General features: G+C 51.8%; 1 protein-coding gene across 12 annotated transcripts; it reads left to right on the plus strand.

The window, feature by feature from the left end:
• Positions 1-976: 976 nt before the first annotated feature.
• Positions 977-25,062, plus strand: PLEKHA4 (pleckstrin homology domain containing A4). Of its 12 annotated transcripts, none has more exons than XM_045440631.1 (20): positions 986-1,537; positions 1,893-2,076; positions 3,158-3,265; positions 5,716-5,788; positions 5,913-6,013; positions 6,167-6,276; positions 7,101-7,316; positions 7,741-8,032; positions 8,659-8,730; positions 10,221-10,268; positions 10,413-10,493; positions 10,652-10,801; positions 12,111-12,209; positions 14,675-14,815; positions 15,700-15,799; positions 15,872-15,948; positions 22,631-22,792; positions 23,707-23,765; positions 24,139-24,251; positions 24,598-25,062. In XM_045440631.1, the coding sequence occupies exons 2-20, from the start codon at positions 1,993-1,995 to the stop codon at positions 24,864-24,866; spliced, it is 2,355 nt and encodes a 784-aa protein (XP_045296587.1). In that variant the 5' UTR covers positions 986-1,537; positions 1,893-1,992; the 3' UTR covers positions 24,867-25,062. The 12 variants fall into 12 exon arrangements, with proteins under 12 accessions (XP_045296595.1, XP_045296587.1, XP_045296586.1 ...); XM_045440630.1 differs by having other exon boundaries at positions 1,987-2,076; XM_045440632.1 differs by having other exon boundaries at positions 1,987-2,076; positions 7,741-8,020.
• The last annotated feature ends 86 nt before the right edge of the window (positions 25,063-25,148 follow it).

Below are 25,148 nucleotides of genomic sequence, written 5' to 3' on the forward strand. Positions count from 1 at the left end.
ATCTAGTGAGTGGATTCTTTTTTTTTTTTTTTTTTAGTTTTTTAAAAGTTTATTTACTTGGAGAGAGAGTGCACCTGGGAGCAGAGGGAGTGGCAGAGAGAGGAGAGAATTCCAATATCGAGGTGCCCCAAGCAGGGCTCGAACCCGCGAACCATGAGATCACGGACCTGGGCTGAAATCAAGAGTCGGAGGCTTAGCCAACTGAGCCACCCAAGCGCCCCTGGTGAGTAGATTCTAACCCCCAAATTCAGACTCCTTCCTGGTCTCAAGCACAAGTCTCCACACCTGGATTTCACCCACTTAAAACTCATACAAAAGCTCATACACAGACCGAAATTCTGGCTGGGTACCATCAACTGAACCTCAGGGGAATGGGGTCTCCTGCCACAAGTTCCAGGCCCAGGGACACCGTCCCAGTTCCTTGGCCCCTCCCCCCCTACCTGGTCCAGAATTTTGCTCCTCCAAATCTGCCCAGGAACCATGTCTCCCTCCCGAGGGGGGCATCCTCAGTCTAGAACACAATTCTCACCTGGATCTGGGGTAGATGTTTGACCGTGGCCGCTTGACCCTGCCCTAGCCACTACCCAAGAATCCAGGGTCACTCCCTCCTCCCTGGAAAACCTGGACCCGTCCACTCAAAAACACACTTCCGGGATCCCCGGCTCCATGAACAACTCAGGAGGCCTGACTCCGGGCTCACACCTTTTCAGGTACCCAGAAGTCTGAGCCCCCTCTAGTTCCAGGATCCCAGCTCCCTTCAGGGTGCCAATGAATGACCCGGGCCCTGGAGTCCAGGCCACAGCTCCTCCTCTCCAAACTGTTAGGAATCCGGCCCAGCAGGGACCCAGGAGTCAGGGGCGGGGTGCGGTGGGGGGCAGCCCCTCCCCTTAGCGGTGGGGGCAGCTGAGCCAGGGGTCAGGCTGGCGGGGCGGGGGGGGGGGGGGGGGGGGGGGGGGGGAGAGGGGCGGGGTCAGCCGGGATTGGAAGGGGAGACAGCAGCGTGGGCGGCTGGCGGACCAGCAGAGAGGAAAGAGAAACGGAGAGGGAGGAAGAAAGAAGGGGAATCTGAGGGAGAGAAGGAAACAGCGGCGGTGGGGACCGGGAGAGAGAGAGAAAGAGAAAGAGGAAGAGCTTGAGTGTGAGGGAGAGAGAGGGGGAGAGAACGAGATGGAGATCTAAGGAAAAGAGACTCTGTGAGTCAGAGAAGAAAAGATCTGGAACAGAAAGACTGGAAGAGAAAGTGCTGGGGGGGGGGGGGGAGAGGGGGTGCGGGCAGGGGAGAGAATGAGCCAGAGAGAGACTGGAAGAGACAGATTAGAGACAGACAAGCTGGGGCCAGAGACAAGGTGTTAGGAGCCTAAAAAAAGGCAAGAGGGACCAGAAGTGACACAAAGCAAGAAGTGTGCGAGTGAGCAGGTGAGAAGGCAGACAGGTCTGAGAGGCAGCACCCAAGAGCCAGAAAAAGAGGGAGACCGCAGCTGGGTGCCCCAGCGCCCGCACGGCCCTCTTTACCCCCATCCTTGGGACCCCAGAGCTGGTAAGTTCCCTGGCTGGCCTGGGAGGGACTGCCTGGGTGTGCATTCCTGGCGTCCGGACTTGGCAGGGATGGCCTAGGGGTGCGTGTGGGAGGGCTGGAGACAGGTAGCTGGGGGCAGCCGCGAAGGGGCAGGGAATGGGGCTCCCTAAGCACAGAGAGGGTCAAATTCCTGGCGAGAGTGCAGGGGGCAAGAATAAAGGAGCCCCTATTCCCTGTCTTGGGCGGCAGACAGCTGCCCCCCTCCCCGCAGCTGCCAATGCCGCCCACCTCTCTTGGCATCGCTCTTGGTATGCAGTCCCGGGCCAGGGCCTCCCCCAGCCCCCCAGGCCCCAGACAACAGGCTCTTTCTCCTCAGCCTCCTCCGACCTGCGAGCCCCTGACCCTGTCTCTGTCCCCAGCCGGGTCAGCTGCAGAGACACGCACACAGCCCCTTTCTTTCTCTCCCCAAGCCCTTGATGGAGGAGGGCAGACCCCGGAGCAGCCTCAGCCTGGCCAGCAGCGTCTCCACCATCTCCTCCCTGGGCAGCCTAAGCACCAAGGTTTGAGCTTCTTGGAAGGGCCGGGGAGGTAGGCGGGGCTCTGGGCTGCCCCATCCTCTTTTTTCCCCAGCCCTGGTTCCGTGCCAACTCAAGGGATTCTGTTGTTAGGAGCCAGGATCCTTAGCGATGGGATCTGCCACACCTAGTAAGGTCCCCAGTTGCCCACTAGCCCCAGCTAGGAATTTAGAGACGCTCCCAGCTGTCTCCACCCCTCCTGTTTTCCCAATTCAAAGCCAGAGTCACAATCTCGCTTGACTTGGTTGCTAAGTTAAGGCTGCTCCCCAGCCATGAGGCTCTCCCCAGGAATTCAGGCGGAGACTACCCTTGACTGGGACTGAAAACTCCCTGTCCCAGCTCCAGGCATCCAATCTACCCAATTCTGAAACCCGAGAAGGAAAAGACCTTTCTCAAGAGGGCTGAGATAGTTGCCTCCCAAGTCATCGCCCCAGCCCCAAGTTCAGTGACACTCATTTGCCATTCTCTTCACTCATTTACACTTTACCAAGCTCAGAATCTAGAGATTCAGTCCCAAGTCAGTGCCATCCCCAGGGCAGGGCATCCTGGGGGACCCTGGCTATGGATGCTGGAGATGCCTGGGTGGACAGGAGAGGGGCCTCCTCTCCTGTTGGGAGGGAGGGATTTGGAACCGTCTGTCTCTGGTCATGGTTGCTCAGAGATGTCACTCCCTGGCACTGAAACATCCTTCCACTCAGCTGACCCATCACCAGGGACTCTGCGTGGAGATCTTTCTTGATTATGGGGACCTCCCAGGCAAGATCTCCAATTCAGATCCCAAAGACTGCACTACATCTCTGGCTCAGTTAGACCCTTGATCCCCAAATTCCTTCCTCGTCAGCCAGTAGTCTCTTCCTTTCCCCCAAACAGCTCCGTCCGCCCATTAAAAGTGTCTGTTAGCTCTGTAATGTGCGCATCCAATTCTGATATCTCAGAATCCAGTCCCCTCCTTGGGTGGTTTCTGAGGGCGGCTGAGGTTGGGTCTTGGGTTGCCTGACTCCCAATGCACCGCCTCCCCCAAGCCCATCCAAGGCCCCATTCACATCTGTCCTCCTTCTCTCCTCAGAAGCCTACCCGGGCAGTAAGCAAGGTGCACGCCTTCGGGAAGAGAGGCAATGCACTCAGAAGGGACCCCAACCTCCCGGTGCACATCCGAGGCTGGCTTCATAAGCAGGTGGGGTGAGCGGGTGAAGGGAAAGGACACCGAGTGATGCTAGAGGCTGTCCCCCTGGCTGTCCCCTGTTTCTCTTCTTCCAAGTGTCCAAATGTGTTTTGTTTTTCTTTTATTAAAAAATAGATATTTATTTAGTTTTGAGAGAGAGAGCACAAGTGGGGGAGAGGCAGAGGGAGAGGGGGCCAGAGGATCCAAAGCGGGCTCTGTACTGACAGCAGCGAGCCCGATGAGGGGCTCGAACTCATGAACTGTGGAATCATGACCTGAGCTGAAGACTGAGCCACCCAGGCGCCCCACCCCTCGTTTTTGTCTAACAATCCTTCCCCCCTTTTTCTGTGATTGTTCTATGCACCCGTTCATTCAGCAACCACTTCCTGAATATTTACAAGGTGCCAAGCCCAGATAAGACAAGTATAGTATATTCAGGACGGGGCAGGGCAGAGACGGATAATACATTAGCTTGTTTCAGATTGTAGGAATTGCTTTGAAGAAATAACACAGGAGGATGTACTGAAAAGTGACAGAGGGGGGCGCCTGGGTGGCTCAGTCTGTTAAGCTTTCAGCTTAGGCTCAGGTCCTGATCTCACAGTTCGTGAGTTGGAGCCCTGCATCGGGCTCTCTGGTGTCCGTACAGAGCCTGCTGCGGATCCTCTGTCCCCCCCTCTCTCTGCCCCTCCCCAGGTCTTGGTCTCTCTCTCTCTCTCTCTCTCTCTCTCTCTCTCTCTCTCTCTCTCTAAAATAAATAAAAACCAGGGCTCTGGGTGGCTCAGTCGGTTAAGCACTGACTTCATCCTGGGTCATGATCTCGCGGTGTGTGAGTTCGAGCCCCACATCCAGCTCGGTGCTGACAGCTCAGAGCCTGGAGCCTGCTTCAGATTCTGTCTCCCTCTCTGCTCCTCCCCCACTTGTGCTCTGCCCCTCTCTCTCTCTTTCTCTCTCTCTCTCTCTCTCTCTCCCTCTCCCTCTCAAAAAATAAACATTTAAAAACTTAAAAATAAATAAAAGTGGCAGAGTACCATTTGACTCTTGGTCAGGGAAGGCGTCTCTGAGATGACATTTGAGTTGAGGCCTTAGTGACATGAATCACTTCATCACATCGTGACATGAATGAGGCCGATCGTGTTAAGATCTGGGGGCCGAGGGAATCCGAAAGCCAAAGGCCCTGCAGCAGGCCAAAGATTGGTGTTTGGAGCCAGCCAAGGGTTGAGACAGAAGGAGTGGCAGGGCAGTGGTTCTCAAAGTGGTCCCTGGCCAGTATCCTCAGCATCATCAGGGAACTTGCTGGAAATGGCACGGTCAGCTCCCACCCACCCTAGATCTACTGACTCAGGAACTGTGGGCATGGGACCCAGGAAGCTGTAATGTAACAAGCCCTCCTGGTGATTCTGATGCAGGACCAAGTGTGAGAGATTCCCTGCCAGCCCGTAAAAGAGAGTAAGGAGGGGCACTTAGGTGGTTCAGTCAGTTAAGTGACTCTTTTATTTAAATGTATTTTTTAGGTAATTTTATTTATTTATTTACTTACTTATTTAGAGAGGGAGAGTGCGTGAGCGGGGGAAGGGCAGAGAGAGAGAGGGAGAGAGAGAATCCCAAGCAGGCTCCTCACTGTCAGCGCAGAGCACGACGCAGGGCTCGAACTCACGAACCGTGAGATCGTGACCTGAGCCGAAACCAGGAGCCGGACGCTTAACCGACTGAGGTAGCCAGGCGCCCCAAGCGTCCGGCTCTTGATCTCAGCTCAAGTCTTGATCTCAGGGTTGTGAGTTCAAGCACCAAGTCGGGCTGTGCACTGGGTGTGAAGCCTACATTAAAAAGAGAGAGAGAGAGAGAGGGTAAATAATTTGAGATTTATTCTAGGTGTGACTGTAAGCTCTGTTTTGAGCGGGGGACTCCCCCAATCTGGCTTCTAATTTCAAAGGATCATGCTGGCTTCTGCGGGAACAGATTGAAGAAGAGAAGAGGGGCAGGAGGTTGGAGAGAGAGTAGTTCTGGCAGAGGAGATGGGGAGATACAGGATTAGGGTTGTGGCTCAAGCCACCTTCCTGGCCTCTCTGTGCCTCAGACTCCAGCGTAATCAGACCGCGTCGAGGTATATAAAGTGCCTGCCCACGTGTTGTATAGTATTTCGTTCCAGCCTTCCAGGAACTTCTCAATCCCCAGTTGACAGATGAGAAGACACAAGTGGCCTAGCCAGGAAATGACTAGTCCGATGGCATAGTTTGAGAGGGGTGGAGCTAGGAACCAAATGCAGGCCTGACTGTCCAGAATCTATGGTCGCTCGACCACGGCGCTCTGGCTTCCAGCTCTCCAACTCAATCCATTGCATCAGACGCGTTTCTGTTGCGCCCTCTCTATGGGTCCCCGTCCCCAGGTGTCACTGTCTCCGTTCCCACATTTCCTCTCCCTACTTCCCATCTCCTCAGGCCTCCCCTCCTGCTCTGTTTCCCCAGGACAGCTCGGGGCTGCGCCTCTGGAAACGCCGCTGGTTCGTCCTCTCCGGCCATTGCCTCTTCTATTACAAGGGTCAGTGCCCTGGCCTGCGTGGGGTGGACGGGTCCCCACCCCCACCCCCCACCGCCTCCCTTTCCTCTGGCCTCTTGGCCTCCAGATCCCTGTGTGATCCCTGAGCCCAGCCCCTCTTTTGCAGACAGCCGCGAGGAGAGCGTCCTGGGCAGCGTCCTGCTGCCAAGCTACAGTATCAGGCCAGATGGGCCAGGAGCCCCCCGAGGGCGGCGCTTCACCTTCACCGTGAGTCCGTCCCTGGGGTCACTAAGGCACTAGGCAACGGGGGCAGTCACTGGGGCATCCATTATTGGAGATAAAAAGTCTTGACCAGGGTCCGTGGCATCCTCCTTTCTAGAGGTCGCGGGCGTCCACGTCCCCAACTGTCTTTCCCCGCAGGCTGAGCACCCAGGCATGAGGACCTATGTTCTGGCCGCTGACACGTTGGAGGACCTGCGGGGCTGGCTGAGGGCGCTGGGCCGGGCCTCTCGCGCAGAGGGGGACGATTGGTGAGTGTAGGTCCTGGCCGTGGCCCTGACGTCCAATCTGGGTCCACCTAATCCCCAGCCCCTCCCCTTTAGGCGCTGCCTCGTCAATGTCCAATCACTTGTCTTGTAGCTCAGGAGACTCCGCCCTTCAAGTCCCAACCCCAGGGAAATTCATCTCCTCCAATCAGCAAAGTCTTTCTCTTCTAGCCCCCACCCACCACTTTGTCCAGCCCCCGCCCATCAATATTCCACACTCCCTGGTTGGCTCCCTCGGAAGTCTCCATCCCGAAGGCTGCCACTTAAAGAATGTCAAATAGGGGCGCCTGGGTGGCGCAGTCGGTTAAGCGTCCGACTTCAGCCAGGTCACGATCTCGCGGTCCGTGAGTTCGAGCCCCGCGTCAGGCTCTGGGCTGATGGCTCGGAGCCTGGAGCCTGTTTCCGATTCTGTGTCTCCCTCTCTCTCATGCTCTGTCTCTCTCTGTCCCAAAAATGAATAAACATTGAAAAAAAAAATTAAAAAAAAAAAGAATGTCAAATATAGAAAGACCGTCACTGCCCCAGCCTGACCCAAGTTTCAGGCTGGAGACTCATAGTCTGGGACATTGGGTCCAGAGACCCGGATGGACCTTGTTACACTCCCCCCTCCCCCCCGCCCCCCCCCCCCCCCCCCAGTCACTGCCACACTCTGGGCCTCATTCCTATCTGCAAAATAGGAACAATGATTTATACTGCACCACCTTCGCTTTATTCTGTGTATGTTCCCGTGTGTGCTCATCCGTGAAGTGGGAATAAGGGTTGTTATGAGGCACAAAGGAGTGTTGTCTTTTTCTGTACCCACTCGTTAGTGGGCGACCCAGGTCACCTGCACTTCCCCAGCCGGGAGAGGGCCCTGGTGGCCCCGGTGGCCCCCCGGAGGTGAGCAGAGGGGAAGAGAGGCACAGCTTAGAATCACCGGAGGTGGCTCGGCTGTCCAGAGGTCGCGGACGACCTGGGCTGCTCACTCCCAGCCCCACAGCCGACCTCCAGTCTGGACCTCGGATCCGGAGGACTAGGAGCCCCGAGTGAGTTGACGGAGTCTGGGACAAGAAGGTTTTACAGGGCCGAGCATCGAGCATCCGAGGGGAAGAAGAAGGGGGTGGGGGGGTGGGGAGAAAAGGAAAAAAAAAGAAAAAGAAAAAAGTTGGGGGCGTGGCCTAAGAGGAGGGCAGGGACTGGGACTGCTTCCCGTAAGGCTTAGAGCTTTCTTTCTTGAGTAGGTGGGAGTTGCTGGAGTTCTTATGGGGTCAGAACCCATAGGGGGCAAGTCCTAAGGAGGAGATGCCACAAAGGGGGAAAATATTCATGCTCTGGCTAATAGAGGGGAGTTCTACTCCAGAGGGACCGTCAGACACATTGGAAGGAGACGCACACATGAGGATGACTGGGTGGGTAGTGGGGTGAAGGGGCTCTAGTTGACCTAGTTCCCCTATTCTCTCTTCCCAACAGCCTGTTCACACCCCTCTCTCGCCCTCCATCCCCTCTGAGCCTCCCCCGGCCCCGTTCTGCTCCTGCGCGCAGACCCCCTCCGACCTCGGGTGACATAGCACCTCTTGCCAGACCCCATACCCCTCTGAGTCGCATCGATGTCCGGCCTGCCCTGGATTGGGGCCCCCAGCGCCAGACACTCTCTAGGCCCCCCACTCCCCGGAGAGGACCTTCCTCTGAGGCTGGGGGAGGAAGACCCCCCAGGAGTCCCCAGCACTGGAGTCAGGAGGCCAGAACACAGGTCAGCAGAGAGGTAATGGGGAGGGGGACTACATTTCCCATATGGCTACGGGCTGTCTTTCCAGGCTGGTCTGCGGGCCATGGCCCCTTGAGCATCATGGGGATTGTGGTTCAGCATAATCACAGCTGGGTTCAGATGTGAGGGGGAAAGTGAACTTCATCTCCCATCAGTCCTCAGGGCTGTCTTTTCAGGCTGGTCTCTGGCCATTACCCCTTAAGTATTATGGGGATTGTAGTCCAAAATACTGTCCTCCAAGACCATGCTGGGAGAAGTAGTGTGGATTACATCTGTCTTGTGTCTCCAGTTTCTTTCCAAGATGTTCACTTGCTATTTTTCTCTGAGCATCATGGGATTGTAGCCCAGAATATCTACAGTTCACCAAAGATGTGAGAGTGAGAGTAGATTACAACTTCCTTTGGTCCCTGGGGCAGTTTTGCCAGGCTTGTCCCATTAGTATCATCCTATGTGTCCCCACGGTGGCACATAGCTGGAGGACAGGTAGTTGAGAAAGTTGTGGGGCTCAGTTCTGAACCTCAGTGAGTCTCCTGAGTCACATCAATTCTGGACACATCCACCCTAATATTTGGTTACTAAAACATGCCGATTTCTAACCATCTCTGTTTCAATATTCCTCCCAGGCCCCCTCTAGCTCCACGTATCTCCAGCTACCCCCGAGAGCTCCCGGGACCCGGGCTTCCATGGTTTTATTGGTAGGTGTCCTGGAGCACCTTGAATCTGCCAGGGCCCCCTTCCTTGCTTTCTTTGCTATGGAGAATGTCGTCTCCCGGACTTGTGTGCCTAGAGAAGACTGGGTATTTCCAGGTCCCTTGGCAGACTCTTCTGTTAGTTTCCTAAGACTGTTGCAAACTGGGTGGCATGCATATAGAATATCTCTCCATTCATTCATATCATCTTCCGGGTATATATTCGAGTTTTAAGTTTTTTTCCGCAGGGATCTTGTGTGCTCTTAGTTAAGGTAATTCCTAAATTCCTGATAGTTTTTATAGCTATTTGAATGGTATCTTTTTCTCTTTTCTTTTTTTAACGTTTATTCATTTTTTGATAGAGAGACAGAGCATGAGGGGGGGAGGGGCAGAGAGAAAGGGAGACACAGAATGCAAAGCGGGCTCCAGGCTCTAAACTGGCAGCACAGAGCCCAACGTGGGACTCGAACTCACGGACCGTGAGATCATGACCTGAGCTGAAGTTGGACGCTTAACCAACTGAGCCACCCAGGTGCCTCCCCCCCCCCCCCCCCCCGCCTTTTTTCTTTTTTAATTCTGTTTTCTAGCTATGGATGGTATAGAGATATATGATTGATGTTTGGAACTTCATCTTTCCTCTGGGATCCTTTCTGAATTGTCTTATTTTTTTTTTTTTATTTTTTTTTTAAGTAATGTCTACACCCATCGTGGGGCTTGAACTCACAAACCCCAAGATCAAGAGTCACATGCTCCACTGATTGAGCCAGCCAGGCGCTCCTGAATTCTCTTATTCTGATCACTCTTTGATTTTGTTGGTTTCTCTGGGTAGGTGAGCATATCATCCGTAAATAATAGTGGTTTTACTTTTCCCTTTCCTATCCTTACACTTCGTTTTGTTTTCTTTTTCTTTTCTAATAGCATCGGTCAAGATCTCTACTAGTGTGTGAAACTGTAACAGTAGTAGTGAGCATCCTTATTTTATTTTCTCCTGTAAAAGAAATGTCTGTGTGGCGCCTGGGTGGCTCCGTCGGTTGAGCGTCCGACTTCGGCTCAGGTCATGATCTCACGGTCTGTGAGTTCCAGCCCCGCATCGGGCTCTGTGCTGATGGCTCGGAGCCTGGAGCCTGCCTCGGATTCTGTGTCTCCCTCTGTCTCTCTGCCCCTTCCCTGCTCGTGCTCTGTCTCTCTCTGTCTCTCTCAAAAGTAAATAAACATTAAAAAAAAAAAAAAGTTTTTAAATTAAAAAAAAAATAAAAAAGGAATGTCTGAATTTTCTCCCTGAGTTATAACATGGCTATAGCTGTTTGGTGACAGAGCCCATTGGATCTCCCTAAAGCCAAGAATCCGGCGGTTGGTCTACTGAGGTTTGCTAAAGCTTGGAACAAAGCTAATAAGGAGAAAGGTGTCTGTCATTAGAAACAGGGCTTGATTCAGCACTGAGCTACAACAAAGACCTGTCTGTCCATGTGACCCCTGGCTTTTCTCTTTCTCCTCAGCCGGGTCCCCCCCTAGACTCAGCTTTTCACCAAAGCTTGGAGACAGATGTAAGTCCTCCCTGGCCCAACCCCTGCCGAGTTCTCAGAGGCGGGAAGAGAATGCTTTAGATGGTGGTGGTGGCCGTGGCCACAGGGAGGACAGGGGAAGAGCCAGATCTGGTCCATAAATAGCTCCTGTCCTCCTCTTTCCAGACCCTGTTGACCAAGTTGTGTGGGCAGGACCGGCTCCTGAGGAGGCTACAGGAGGAGATAGACCAGAGGCATGAGGAGAAGGTATGAGGCTCTGAAACGGGGAAGGACTCTTGGCCTCTCCACCCATCTCTCCCTTCCTGAGCCCCAGCGTGCCCCAGGATTTGGGAGGACACCGTCTCTCTCTCTCCCTGGGGCTGTACGTGGATTCAGAAGTTGAACCACCTTCCGTCTCGGTGCAGGAGCAGCTAGAAGCAGCCTTGGAGTTGACCAGGCAGCAGCTGAGCCAAACAACCAGGGAGGCCGCGGCTCCAGGGAGGGCCTGGGGGCGCCAGCGCCTCCTGCAGGACCGACTGGTCAGTGTGAGGGCCACTCTCTGTCACCTGACTCAGGTGAGCGTCTAGGAAGGAGTATGCCCTCCCAGGAGGCCTGAGGACACTACAAGTTGTCAGTGAAGGGGACCTGCCAGCAGAGGCTTATGGGAAGGTGGTTCTTGAGCATTCCCCTCTTTCCAGGTTTTAAACCAGTCATCTTGACGGTCTTAGAGAGTGGGAGGCAAACAGCCAACAAACAGCAGACTTAATTTAGTGGTTTGAGAGGGTGAATTTGACATGGGCTTCCTGGTTTTGAATCTCAGCTCCTGCTGTGTGACCTTAGAAAAGTTACTTGACCCCTCTGGGCCTTAGATGCCCCTCTCTCTCTCTCTCTCTCTCTCTCTTTTTTTTTTTTTTTTTTTTTTTTTTTTTTTTTTTGAGAGAGAGAGAAGACGAGTAGACAGAGAAGGAGAGAGAGAATCTTAAGCAGGTTCAACAGCCAGTGCACAGCCTGACCCGGGGCTTCATTTCACAAACAGTGAGATCATGACCCGAACCGAAATCAAGAGTCAGACGCTCAAGCAGCTGAGCCACCCAGTTGCCCCCTCAGATGCCTCTTCTATGAACTTGAAATGATAAAAATAGTATTTAGTACATACAGTCATTGTAAAAATTTCTTAAATACATACATATTTAAACATACATAGTCTATAATATACATATATAAATGAGTGATTATTTAACACTTATATATTATGTAATATATTTTCTATATATGTCATGTATATATCATATATTTGTGAATATTTAAAAGTTAGGTACCTGGTAGATGGTAAGAAATATTTACATGTTAGCTATAATTATTGTTATCTGTAAAATGGGGACATTAATAATACCTACCTCACAAGAATTAAATAAATGAGAGCTAAGTGTAGTGCCTAGTACATGGTAAGCACCTAATAAGTATTAGCTGTGATGATAATGATTCTTCCTTGGGGGTGCTTAGAGACCCTGGGGGTCTCTCTCTCTCTCTGTCTTGACTGTCCCCAGAATTTATTAGATCTGTAGACTCTTCCACCCTAGGGGAGTTCAGAGGTAATCAGAGAATTTAGGGAAACCTGTTACTTGTCTACACTAGCAGCTCATTGGAATGGCAGGTTCCTTATAGACTCTGGGGAATCCTAGTAGTCTGAGCAAAGGGGCTCTTGGGAATTGTAGTCCATATGTGTCCTCTCCCCCCGCCCCCCTCCCCCCCCCCCCCCCCCCCAATCCGGGCACTGGGGACCAGGCCTTCCTTCCTCCTCCTCGGGCTGGGAAAAAATGGAGTGGGGAAAGATCTGGTGGGTGGGCGTACTAACCCTGTGTTTCCCTGTTTTGGGCACCTGAGGAGCGAGAGCGGGTTTGGGACACGTACAACAGCCTGGAACAGGAACTGGGCAGCTTGAGAGAGACTCTGGAATACCTGCTGCACCTTGGTTCCCCCCAGGTATACATACCCCTGCCCCGAGACCCCACACTCCACCCTCGGCTCCTTGTCTGCCATTGAAACCCTTTTGGCATTTAAGCCCCTCCCACTTCGTTTCAAACTCCTCCCCTTACATCCTTTCCTTACATTTTGAACCCTTTATTGTAGTTAAGACCTTGCCCTTCGTTTTAAGACACACCTGTTTGGAATCACTCTCTCTTCTGGTTCTAAATCTCTCCTCTAATTTTGAAGCCCTGTCCTCTGGTGCAAAATTTCACCCCTCAGCCCTGCCACATCCTGTGTCCTGACTTTTGCTGTTTCATTTATCCTCCGGAATTTCTAGTTCCAAATCCAATCACTTGGTTCAAGCTTCACTACTTTTTTTTTTTTTTTTAAATATTTATTTATTTTTGAGAGAGGGGGGGACGGGCAGAGAGAGAGGGAGACACAGAATCCGGAAGCAGGCTCCAGACTCTGAGCTGCCAGCACAGAGCACGACGCGGGGCTTGAACCCACAAATCGTGAGATCATGACCTGAGCCGAAGTCGGAGGCTCACCCGACTGAGCCCCCCAGGCGCCCTATTTTTTTTAAATGTTTATTTATTTTGAGAGAGACAGAGAGCACGAGCAGGGGAAGGACAGAGAGAGGGAGGGAGAGAATCCCAAGCAGGCTCCTAACTGTTAGTGCAAAGCCCCACTTGGGGCTGGATCTCACAAACCATGAGATCATGACCTGAGCTGAAATTAAGAGTTGGATGCTTAACTGACTGAGCCACCCAGGTGCCCCTAAAGATTTTATTTTTAAGTAATCGCTACATCCAACATGGGGCTTGAACTCACAACCCTGATATCAAGAGTCACATGCTCCTCCAAGTGAGCCAGCCAGGCTCACCCCCCACCCTGCTTCTTCATTCTAAGCCTAATAATCAAGTTTCTAGATCATATATCTTTAGTTTAAAACGTTGACTTCTAGTATTAAATGCATACTCAGATTTAAGGGCTGCTCTCTGCATGTTAAACCCCTCCCCCTCCTTCCTAAAATCCACTCTCACTGCTAATCCCCCTCCTCGCTGGTGTTAAAAATCACTTGGCACCAGCAGTATATGCAAAGAACCAAATTAGGTTTATTACAGGAATTCAAGGTTACTTTAACACTTGCAAATCAGTCCATGTATTTTTGTAAAAAGGAGAAAAGCCTTCATCTCAAGTCTAGCAAATAAAGATATGAGGAGCAGAGAAAAAGAAGTAAACCTATTTTCATTTATAGATGACATGATTGTATATATGTAGAAAATCCAAAATAATCTCTGGATAAGCTAGTAGAATAAACAAATTCATCAAGGTCACTGAATGCAAGGATAATACGCATAAATCACTGGTCTTCCTGTATATTAGTACCAAATGAATAGAGAATATTTATAAACAATAGTGTTCGTAATTGACATAAACAAGTAAAATATCCAGGATGAAATCTAATGAAAGATATGCAAGGCATCTATTTGGCACGCCATAAAACATCACTGAGAGAAATTAAAGAAGACTTACATAAATGGAAAGATATACCATGTTCATGGATAGGAAAGATACCATAATATAAAGATGTAGTCTCTCCAGATTGATTTCCCCAGTGGGGTTTACAATCCCAGTACACATCTGGGAGGTTTCTGTGTAGAGATTGACAAAATGACTCTAAATTGTATCCATCAGGGCAAAAGACTAAGAGTAGCCAAGGCAACCTCCAAAAACAAAGCTGGAGGACTAAGGCAAGTGAATGTCATGTCTGTCTGCAAAGCTACAGTTAATAAGACAGTGTACTACTGTCACAAGTTTAGACAAATAGACAAAAGGGATAGAATAGGATATTCAAGAGCAGATTCACATATATTTATATGCTCTCAAACTTATAACGGAGACAACTGCAGAGCAGTATAGAAAAGACAGTGTTGGGGCGCCTGGGTGGCTGAGTTGCTTAAGCATCTGACTTCGGCTCAGGTCACGAACTCACAGTTCATGAGTGCAAGCCCTGCGTCGGGCTCTGTGCTGACATTTCAGAGCCTGGCGCCTGCTTCAGATTCTGCCTCCTTCTCTCTCTGCCCCTCCCCTGGTTGCCCTCTTTCTCTCTTTCTCAAAAATAAACATTAACAAATTTTTTTTTTAAAAAAAGAGTAGGATAAAATTATCCGCGTAACCTCACTTTGTGCAGAAATCTGTCCCCACCCATTGCCCCGTTCTCTCCCACTCTCTCAAAAATAAGTAAACATAAAAAAGTTAAAAAAAAGAAAAGAAAAGCCAGTGTTTGTGATAAATTGTGATGGGTCAAAGGGATATCTGTATGGAAATGGATATCCACAAATAGAGCCTCCATATGCATACATCATGCGTTTATGACTCCATAAATACAGCCTCGCTGATTTCAGACCCATCTTTAACCCTCCTGGCATTTTCCCACCTTTTGAGTAGCGGTTTTCTCTCCTCCCCCCCGCCAGGACAGAGCATCTGCTCAGCAGCAACTATGGATGGTGGAAGACACGCTGGCAGGTCTGGGGGGCCCCCAGAAACCACCCCCCAACGCTGAACCTGACTCCCCATCCCCTGCACTCCAAGGCGAGGAGTCCTCAGAGAGGGAGGTGAGACGCACAAGCCTCTCTCCCCACCCCCAGCTCCCTGTCCCATCTGCCCTGGCCCAACTCATCACCCACTCCCCTTTTTCTCTCTCCCTTTCTTTCTCTCAGCTAACCAACCCCAGGCAAGTATCCTAGGCTCTGGAAGTATCTAGGATACTGTGCTGATTAGCAGAGAGCCCTACATGGGGCTCGAACTCATGAACCGTGAGATCATGACCTGAGCCCAAGTCAGACCCTTAACCTACTGAGCCACCCAAGCACCCCTCCCCTTATGTTAAATAGGGATAATAATTGCCACCTTACAGGAGGGGATTCAATGAGATAATGCGAATAAAGTGCTTATCACAGCGCCAGTTGCATAATCAGTATAAAACCTTGCACTTAAAATGCCTTGCTATGTGCCAGGCACTGTTCTAAGTGCCTTACATGCATGGATTCAATCTTCAGACATGGATTCAAAGGTGAAATGTGGCCCAGAGAGGTAAAGTAACTTGAAGAAGGTTGCACAGCTCCTAGGTGGCAGAGCTGAGATGTGAAACTAGGACGTCTGGCTCCAGGTTTTCAGTCTTTTTTTTTTTTTTTTTTTCAACGTTTATTTATTTTTGGGACAGAGAGAGACAGAGCATGAACGGGGGAGGGGCAGAGAGAGAGGGAGACACAGAATCGGAAACAGGCTCCAGGCTCTGAGCCATCAGCCCAGAGCCCGACACGGGGCTCGAACTCACGGACCGCGAGATCGTGACCTGGCTGAAGTCGGACGCTTAACCGACTGCGCCACCCAGGCGCCCCTGGTTTTCAGTCTTAACTCCTACTCATGCTGTGTCTTGATGGCCGAGTGCCTGAAAAATGACAATGATAAGCATTATTCTCCTTTCCGACCGTGCCAGAGCCTGCCTGAGTCCTTGGAACTGAGCTCATCCAGGTCCCCTGAGGCTGACTGGGGGCGGCCGCCCGGGGGTGACAGAGACCTCCCCAGCCCTCGCTCAGGTGAGTGTCCTGGCCCGGGTGGGACTTGCTTGGCATTTCCTGTCCTCACCAAGTCCCCTTCTGTCCTCCCAGGTCTTGGATCTCCGAGGGTCTCCCGGGCCTCCAGCCCTGAGAGTCGTCGTCCTGTTTCCCCGCCGCCAGGAACCAAGGTAGGCAGCCCATCCAGCCTCCTCGGGTCCATCTTGTAACCCTTTAATCTGACCACCCCCCACTCTGGGGAGACAGCTGCGAGAAAGGAGCTCTAGGGCCACACCCCAGAGCAGAGAGAGAGATGGGTTGAGTGTTGGGATTGGATTCTGTCTCTGCTGCTTCTAAGCTGTGTGACTTTGGGTCAGTTATTAAACCTCTCTGCCTCTGTGTTCTCATCTGCAAAACGGAGCTAATAGGAGTACCTACCGCCTAGAGCTGATGTGAGTATTCAAACTAAGTGAATGCCCGTTAGGTTGAAAATAGTGCCTAGATGGAGTATCTCATTCATTCATTCAACAAATATTTATTAAATATCCCTTTGGCTGTCCAATAAGGTAGCCAGTCGCCACATGTGATTATTTAAGCCTAAATGAATTATAATTTGGGGCACCCGGGTGGCTGAACTCTGTTAAGCATCCGACTCTTGATTTCGGCCCAGGTCATGATCTCACGGTGCGTGAGTTCCAGCCCTGCATCAGGTTTTGCATTGACCGCACGGAGCCTGCTTGGCATTCTCTCTCCTTCTCTGTCTGCCCCTCCTCCTCCTCTGTCTCTCAAAAATAAATAAGTAAACACTTAAAAGAAATAAATGAATTAAAACGAGGGGCTGGCTCAGCTGGCTCAGGCAGTAGAGCGTGTGACTCTTGATCTCGGGGTTTTGAGGTCGAGCCCCATGGTGAGTGTAGAGATTACTTAAAAATAAAATCTTTCAAAAAATGCACTAAAATGAAGTAAAATGAAAAAATTCACTTGCACTCACTGCATTTCAAATTCTTAGGAGCCACACGTGGCCAGAGGCTACCCTGTTGGACAGGGCAGATACAACACATTGCCACCATCACAGAAAGTTCTGTTGCACAGAGCTGTTCAGGCGCTGAGGGCACACACGTGAACAGAACGAGGAAAAAAAAAAAATCTTTCCCTCAGGAGTCTGACATTCTAGTGGGAAGAGGCAGGTTATAATTTACTGTACATAATTTTATACGTTATAAGTGCTGAAGAGGTAAAAGAACACGATGAGAAGGTCTGGAATGCCGGAAGAAGGGGTGCAATTGTAAATGGCTTGGCCTAGGGTAAGCCTCATGCAAAGGTGACGCTTGTGCAGCTACCTGAAGGAGGCGAGGGAGCGAGCCTTGGGGATATCTGGTGGAAAAGCGTTACGGGCAAGGGGAACAGCCTTTGCAGAGGCTCTGGGGCAGGACTGGGCCTGCGGTGTTGCAGAAGCAGGTAGAAAGTCGGTGTGTCTGGAACCGAGTAAGCCAGCGACGGGGGAGAGGGGTAGAGGGCAGGAGAGATGGGGCAAGGGCGTGGATCGCGCGTGCGTGGTCCTGTGGCCCTAGGTGAGCCCTGAGCCCTGGAGGGTTCTGAGCTGCCCGAAGCGGGAACCGGCGCCCTCTGACGGCCGTGCGGGGAACAAGCCGCAGGGCGAGCGCTGAGGCCGGGACCCAGTGAGGACGACAGTCCAGGCAGGAGATAACGGTCATTTCCACTAGGTTAGAAGGAGTGGAGATGTTGAGAGGGAGGCAGATTCTTGTTACACCGGTCTGCAGACTTTATCCAAAACTCTCGGGACCAGATGTAATTCAAAATGCAAACATTTGCAGACTCCAGGCTGGTAATATGATGCGTATGCTGTGTATTCTATAATATCCCCCCACAGCGCCACCCTTGATCAAACACGTTACATTTCTCTAGCAAAATGTATGAATGTTCATACTTAAACGGGATTTGGTTTATAAATAACGTCTGAATTTAAATGTCAAGTTTTTAAAAATATAGCAACGAACAACCGAATGATCGATTGAGTTTCGTGGAATAAAAATTGATTATAGGGGCCCCTGGGTGGCTCAGTCGGTTGAGCATCCGGCTTCAGCTCAGGTCCTGATCTCACAGTCCGTGGGTTCGAGCCCCGCGTCAGGCTCTGTGCCGACAGCTCGGAGCCTGGAGCCCGCTTCACGTTCTGTGTCTCCCTCTCTCTCTGCCCCTCCCGGACTCCCGTTCTGTCTCTCTCTCTCTCTCAAAAATGAATAAACATTGAAAAAATTTTTTAAAATTGATTATAAATACCAGGCACTTTTTTTTTTAAATTTTTTAATGTTTTATTTATTTTTGACAGAGAGGGAGAGAGAGACAGAACATGAGCGGGGGAGGGGCAGAGAGAGAGGGAGACACAGACTCCGAAGCAGGCTCCAGGCTCTGAGCCGTCAGCGCAGAGCCCGACATGGGGCTCGAACTCACAAACCGCGAGATCATGACCTGAGCCAAAGTCTGTCACTTAACTGACTAAGCCGCCTAGGGGCCCCAAACGTTTATTTATTTTTGAGAGAGAGAGAGAGACAGAGAGAGAGAGAGAGACAGAGTATGAGTGGGGGAGGAGAAGAGAGAGAGGGAGACACAAAATCCAAAGCAGGCTCCAGGCTCTGAGCTGTCGGCACTGAGCCCGACGCGGGGCTTGAACCTACAAACCACAAGATCATGACCTGAGCCGAAGTTGGCCACTTAACCGACTGAGCCTCCCAGGCGCCCCTGGGGTGTCTCATTTTAATTGAGCAAATCGGTTGGGATCTCTTGGTCACTTAATAAATCCACACTGTTGAAGGTCAGCAATGAACTGTGTAAGGGCTGAGGACAGGCCTCCCCAAGATGGGCCACTTTAGCATGAAGATTATTCTGAGCTAAAGGGGCCCAATCGAGACCCTGGGGGCCCAAGAGAAACATTGGTGCCTCCCTTAACTACATAGAAAAATCGAAATCGGAGCTCTTTCCCAGAATAAGGGTTATTGGCTGAGATAAGTTTTATCTGAGTGGCCCATCTGTATGGCAGGACAACCATCTCATTACCAAATATCTCCTCCTCTTCTCGTCTCTCTGTGAAGTGCGTCCCTTCCCTCTAGAGTCCCAGGCCCCTACCCCCTTGTCCTTGGTTCGGAATGATATGCATACCTCATTTTGCCTGACTGCCTCTGGAATCTCCACGTCCGTGCAGACTCCCCGTGCGTCCGCTGTTACATTTGGATTTCTCCGCTTAATCTGCCTTGTGTGAATTTGATTCTTGGTCCGGCTGGACGGACGCTTGAAGGGGCTGGGGATTCTTGCTCCCTGAGAACTGAGCACCTATTTCGTCTTTTTCCCCACCCCCAACGTGGGGCTCGAACTCACCATCTTGAGATCAGCGTTACCCGGTCTTTGGACTGAATTCACCAGCCAGGGCGCCCCCTGCAGGGCCATTTGAAACATTCTCGGAGCCCTAAATCTGTGTTTGGATTTTTCTTCTGAGCTCTTAGAAGTCACAGATATTTCTTTTTTTCTTTACTTTTCTTTTCTTTTCTTTGTAAGTTTATCCATTTATTTTGAGAGAGAGAGAGAGAGAGAGAGAGCGAGAGCAGGAGCGCGAGCGGGGGAGGGACAGAGAGAGGGAGAGAGAGAGAGAATCCCAAGCAGGCTCCACACCCAGGACAGAGTCTGACACGGGGCTCAATCTCACTAACTGTGAGATCATGATCTGAGCCAAAATCGTCGGTCGCTCGACCGACTGAGCCACCCAGGTGCCCGTTACCAATATTTCTGTTGCTTCTTTTCACCGTAACCCACGGGGCTGTCTTGGGCTCCTTCGTTTATCTTGGAGATCAGTTTAAACCAAAAGTCATGAATAACAAAAAGCAAGAAAGTAGCCACGGATGGCAGGGGCCCGCATGACACAGGATGTGCTGAGACTCAGGTGACGATGCTGTACGTCATAATACCAGGTGGATATCGGCACCAAGTTTAAGAAAACGTGTCCATTTTTAGGTTTTTTGTTTTTTTGGGGTTTTTTTTGCAGTGGCAGGGGAGGGAGGGGGGATGTAGCATTGCGCATAGGAGATTTTTAGAACTGATCTGGAAGGTGGAGCCAGTAAGATTTCTTGGCACATTACAGGTAGGGTATGAGGAGTCGGGAGTGACGATTGGGTCCTTGGCCTGGGCCTCTGGGGCAGTGCAGTTACCATGCAGGAGATGGTGGAGGGAAGGTGAGGAATCCAGGTTTGAATATGCTGATTAATTCCGAACTTCAAGTTTGAGATTATTCAAGTCATCGGGGCTGTTGTGGGCTCTGGGCTCGCGTGTACTGGGTTTCGCTGGACGCTGTGATTGCTGAGCTGAATCAGGCCACATCTCAGGCTTTGGGGAGCCTCAGACGGGATCACGATGAGAAGAGAGGGAGGCGTGTGCGTGGTGCAATGGCAATAGCTCAGGGGCTCTGGGGGACACCAGCGGGCAGCTCCCAGACTCAGCCTAGGCGTGTTGCGGGACGGTTTCCTGGAGGTAGAGAGACCTTCAAGAGTAGGTTAGAATTTACCAAATGGGGAATTTACTAGGGAAACAGCTGGTGCAAATGTTTCTAAAGCCAGCATCTCTGCTAGCCTACAGGATGCCTTTTTGTGAGTTCGGAGACAGGCACGCACCCCCTCTGGGAGGGCAGAGCATGACTTGGTCGGTGGAGGGCTCAGCCCTTGGGCAGTGAGCAACACATACATCTGTACAGGGCCGCTCAGGAGCCCAGAACTCTGGCCTCCAGAACCCCATCCGCCAACTGCAGGGTGGTCCAATTCAGAGCAACGAACATCTCCTGTGGGAGAAGTCCCTCACAGCGTGGGACACTCCAGAGGTCACTGCCTGGAGGTCATGGCCCAGAAGCTCGGATGGTATGTCTCCGGGTCAGAGAGCTCTGCTTGGGGTCTTATAGCTACAGCTTTGTTGTGTCTTATCTGTGGCTAGCTCCCTGTATGTGTCTGTGTCCACACGGCCCCCTTTCCTTAAGGACACATGTCTGCGGCTGGAGAGCCCCGTCTGCCTGTCTCCTGCCCGGAGCAGCTGACAAGTCCCGACAGCCTTCCTGCATCTCAGTCCCTCTCTGTCCCCTCCGGTTCAAACTGGCAGTGTTCCTGCTGAGATGATTTCCTGGATCCCCATGTCACATGCCTAATCTCTTAGCAAATGGGTTGTCTGACCACACCCTTGGGGTTCTCTCCAGACTTCTGGTTTCTTTTTAGCGCACTTTTCTTCCCCCCTCCCCCACTTTGATTTAGCTCTGTCCTCTTGCGTTTTTTTTTTTTTTAATTTTTTTTAATGATTTTAGTTATTTTTGAGACAGAGCATGAGTGGGGGAGGGGCAGAGAGAGAGAGGGAGACACAGAATCCGAAGCAGGCTCCAGGCTCTGAAGTGTCAGCACAGAGCCCGACGCGGGGCTCGAACTCACAGACTGCGGGATCACGACCTGAGCCGAAGTCGGACGCTTAACCGGCTGAGCCACCCAGGCGCCCCTGTCCTCTTGCGTTTTAAGCTCTTCAGGCTAGAAGTCCATGATCAAGGTGTGAGCAGGACCGTGTTCCCTCTGAAGGTGCCAGGATCTGTTTGAGGCCCCTGTCCTAGCTTCTGCTGGTTCCTTGGCTTGTGGGGGCCAACTCCAGTTATACGAGGCATTTTCCCTGTGTGTGTTGTTCATCTGGTTTTGACGGCCAGAGAGAGCTCCCCAAATCCTTTCAAAGGCCAACCCAAGTCGATCCTCTTGACAATTTAGTTAATGCATCTCCTTCTTGGGGCGCCTGGGTGGTTCAGTCTGTTGAGCGTCTGACTCTAGGTTTCGGCTCAGGTCATGATCTCATGGTTCATGGGATCGAGCCCCACATTGGGCTCTGCACTGACAGCACAGAACCCACTTGGGATTCTCTTTCTCCTCTCTCTCTGGCCCTCCCCCAACTTGTTCACTCTCTCTCTCAAAGTAAATAAGCATTAAAAAAAATTTTTTTTTTTTTTTAAATACATCTCATTCTTCCTTTTGTTGTGTCTAAGTTGACTCAAGAGTTGTTTCTTGGGGCGCCTGGGTGGCTCAGCTGGTTAAGCGTCTGACTTCAGCTCAGGTCATAAACTTGTGGTTCGTGAGTTCAAGCCCCACGTCAGGCTCTGTGCTGATGGCTCAGAGCCTGGACCCTGCTTCGGATTCTGTGTCTCCCTCTCTCTCTGTTCCTCCCCTACTTGCACTCTGTGTGTCTCTCTCTCTCAAAATTAAAGACTGGGGCACCTGGGTGGCTCAGTCGGTTAGGCATCCGACTTCGGCTCAGGTCATGATCTCGAGGTCCGTGAGTTAGAGCCCCGTGATGGGCTCTGTGCTGACAGCTCAGAGCCTGGAGCCTGCTTCGGATTCTGTGTCTCCCTCTCTCTCTGCCCCTCCCCAGCTTGGACTCTGTCTGTCTCTCTCTTTCAAAAATAAATAAACACTAAAAAAAAATAATAAATAGATAAATAAACTAACAAATAAAGAGTAAAAACAAAACAAAACAAAACAAAAAAAAAAACCAGAATCTCGACTACTCATGCAGAGAAGCTGGATATGTCCAGGAAGTGTGGGTGCTTGTCGGGCTGGGGGTTTGGATTCAAACAGGGCGGCTGATGGAACTGAGGCCAGAGAGGCCAGTGGGGCCTTAAACATCCTGAGGGTGCTTGGAGCCGCGGGAGGACAAAGTCTGCTCTCGGCGTAGAAAGATCGCCCTGAATCTGGTGGGGACCTTAACGGGAGAGGGCAAGACTGGAGGCCGAGAGAGGTTCAGGGAAGAGATTAAGGGGAGCACCAAGGTTGGGGCCTCAAGCGTTCCTCGTCTCCCCAGGCCCCCCTCGCCCGGCCTCGGATGAGTGCCCAAGAGCAGATGGAGAGAATACGCAGAAACCAGGAGTTTGGACGGCCTCTCCCTCGCCCTGCTTCCCCCCGGCACCTCACTCTGGGGAGAACACTGTCCCCAGCCAGACGCCAGCCTGACAGAGAACAAAGGGTGAGGGGAAGAACAGAGGGCGCAAGGTGGGGTGGTAACGGATCCTCTCCTTCAAGTTTGAGGCTCAGTTTCCTTCTCTGTAAAATGGGGATTTGTCTCCCGCTTTACCCAGAACTGGGTTTCCAGACTCACCCCTGATCTGTGTGCCCGTGTGATGGCTCCCCTAGTGGGGTGGGGGTGCGGCAGGGGAGGCAGAGACAGTGTCGCTTCACCAGTGTTGTTCTTCCTTCAGAATGGGGGTCACAGGTCTGGACTGTGGGCCCAGCTTTTCTTTTTTAGTTCCTGTGCGTGATCAAAGCCAGGGTTGGGGGGGGGGGGCGGGGGTTGGGGAGGGAAGTGAGCGAGTAAGGAGATGATTATATTCATACTGTTGCGATGGGGAGAGCATTCCAGAGCTGAAGATACGATCAGCACGACGTGTGTGAGACTTTTCTAGGAGGAATTAGACAAGTCCTAGGTGGGTCATTTTACAGCTGGGATTGTTTTTGTAATCAGAAGGTGTCTCAGCCAGACACCAACAGCTCAGGGGTGTTAGAGGGGGTGAGAGGGGACCAACAGCTCAGCTACTCCATTATGAGGCGTAAATTGTGAATTTGGAGGGTCTGTTTCTGGCCTTGTCTTGTCATAGGTAAACAAGAGGGTGGTCATTTGTCAGTCTTATGTAGGTCATATGGAGAAGGGTGCTTTGCAGTAAGCCATTTCCCCGAATGCAAATGGCTGGGCGGGGGTGGGGGTAGGGTGGGGGGGGCACTTTCTTAACCCTTGCTGTTTTCCAGGAGTGCATGTAAAGTTAAACATTGTCAGTGTCTCTGGGGGCAATTTCATTCCCTCTCTGAGCCCCCTTCATTTCACCCTCAAAATCAGACCATGAGGACTTCCAGGTGAGGAATTTTAATGCCCCGATTCCTTTGCAGCCTGTCCAGGGACACTCAGGAGCCCCCAAATGGCTCAGAAGCTCTGGATCCTGGAGCAGGTAAGGAAGTGGAAAGTGAGGCAGGAAGCAGAAAATCAATTTGCCAAAGGCTGCTTGCTGTCTCTTGAGTACTAAGATCTACAGACTGCCGAAGCTTTTAGAGATGCTTGAATTCCTGGGCCACCAGAAAGGCCAGGATCCGCAGTGAGAACTGGAGTTTCCCAAACTGCAGGACTGGATAGATATGAAACTCCTTTTCTCTGTTAGGAAAGCGGGTGAAATTTAACAGGGAATAGACTACGAATCCCATAATGCAAGCTCTGTTTAAAGTCCTTTAGAGACATGTGCTAGGGACTACAACTCCGGGGAGGACATGCATGGCCCTGTGGTACTGGCTAATTGTAGACGCCCCCCCAAATCTCTTTTTTTCTAGTCCGAGGACCACCACCCCTTATTTGCCAACATCCGAAGGTCACCGGGAGAGAGTCCTCAGCCTCTCTCAAGCTCTGGCCACTGAGGCATCGCAGTGGCACAGAATGATGACAGGTGAGGGGGCGCTGGGGATCTTGGACTCCTGGGTTTTAGGGAAGAGGGAGCCAGACAGAGCCTGGAATCCTTGGTGCAGGTCGGGAGGGGTCTGAGAGCTGCTGGAAATCCTTTGTCTTGATGAGGAAAGTGCCCTCGAGGGCTACGAAGTTCCAGATACCAGGAAGGAGGGGACAGGGTTTCAGGACTCCTGGGTCTGGGGGAGGAGGGCGTTGGGGCCAGACCTGTGGGTCTGAGGGAGGAGAGGGTGGGGACTGGACTCCTGGGTCTGAGAGGAAAGGCCTGGTGGTCTGGACTCCTGTGTCCCAAAGTTTGCCATTCTCATCCCCCGAATCGTGCTATGCAGGTGGACATTTGGACTCCCGAGGAGACCCCCTTCCCCCCGCGCCACCGCCTCCGTCAGATCCCACCCCCCAGGTGACCTCGCCCCCGAGGTCTCCAGTGGCCAATTCCAGTAATTCCGGCTCGGCTGGGTGCTCCCACCGGGGTAGTGGGCGTGGCGCAGGCCCCGCCTCTTGGGAGCCCACGTGGGAATCCGGGACCGCCCCTCCCGCCCTGACCCAAGAAGAGGGGGCGTGGCCTCTGCGGGTCACTCTGCTGCAGTCCAGCTTCTGACCTGCCCCACGCAAGCGCCGCAGCCAATCGGGACGTGAGGGCGTGGCCTCGAGGTACCGCCCGGAGATCTGGAGCCACTCAGGGCGCAGTGGGGGCGTGGTCTGGTCCCCATGGTAGCCTGAGGAGAAGTGTATATCGCCAAAGTTTGATTTTTCCCAATACTTGTCCAAATTCGGATTAAAACTTTGAACTTTTAGTCAATAGCTTTCTCTCTGTCTGTTTGGGGTTGTGACACTGGGGTCTCTTAGGGGCAGAGCTGGAGTCGTGGACTCTAGCGTCCCG

The sequence above is a fragment of the Leopardus geoffroyi genome, chromosome E2 (genome assembly GCF_018350155.1).
Source record: "Leopardus geoffroyi isolate Oge1 chromosome E2, O.geoffroyi_Oge1_pat1.0, whole genome shotgun sequence".
NCBI lineage: Eukaryota > Metazoa > Chordata > Mammalia > Carnivora > Felidae > Leopardus > Leopardus geoffroyi.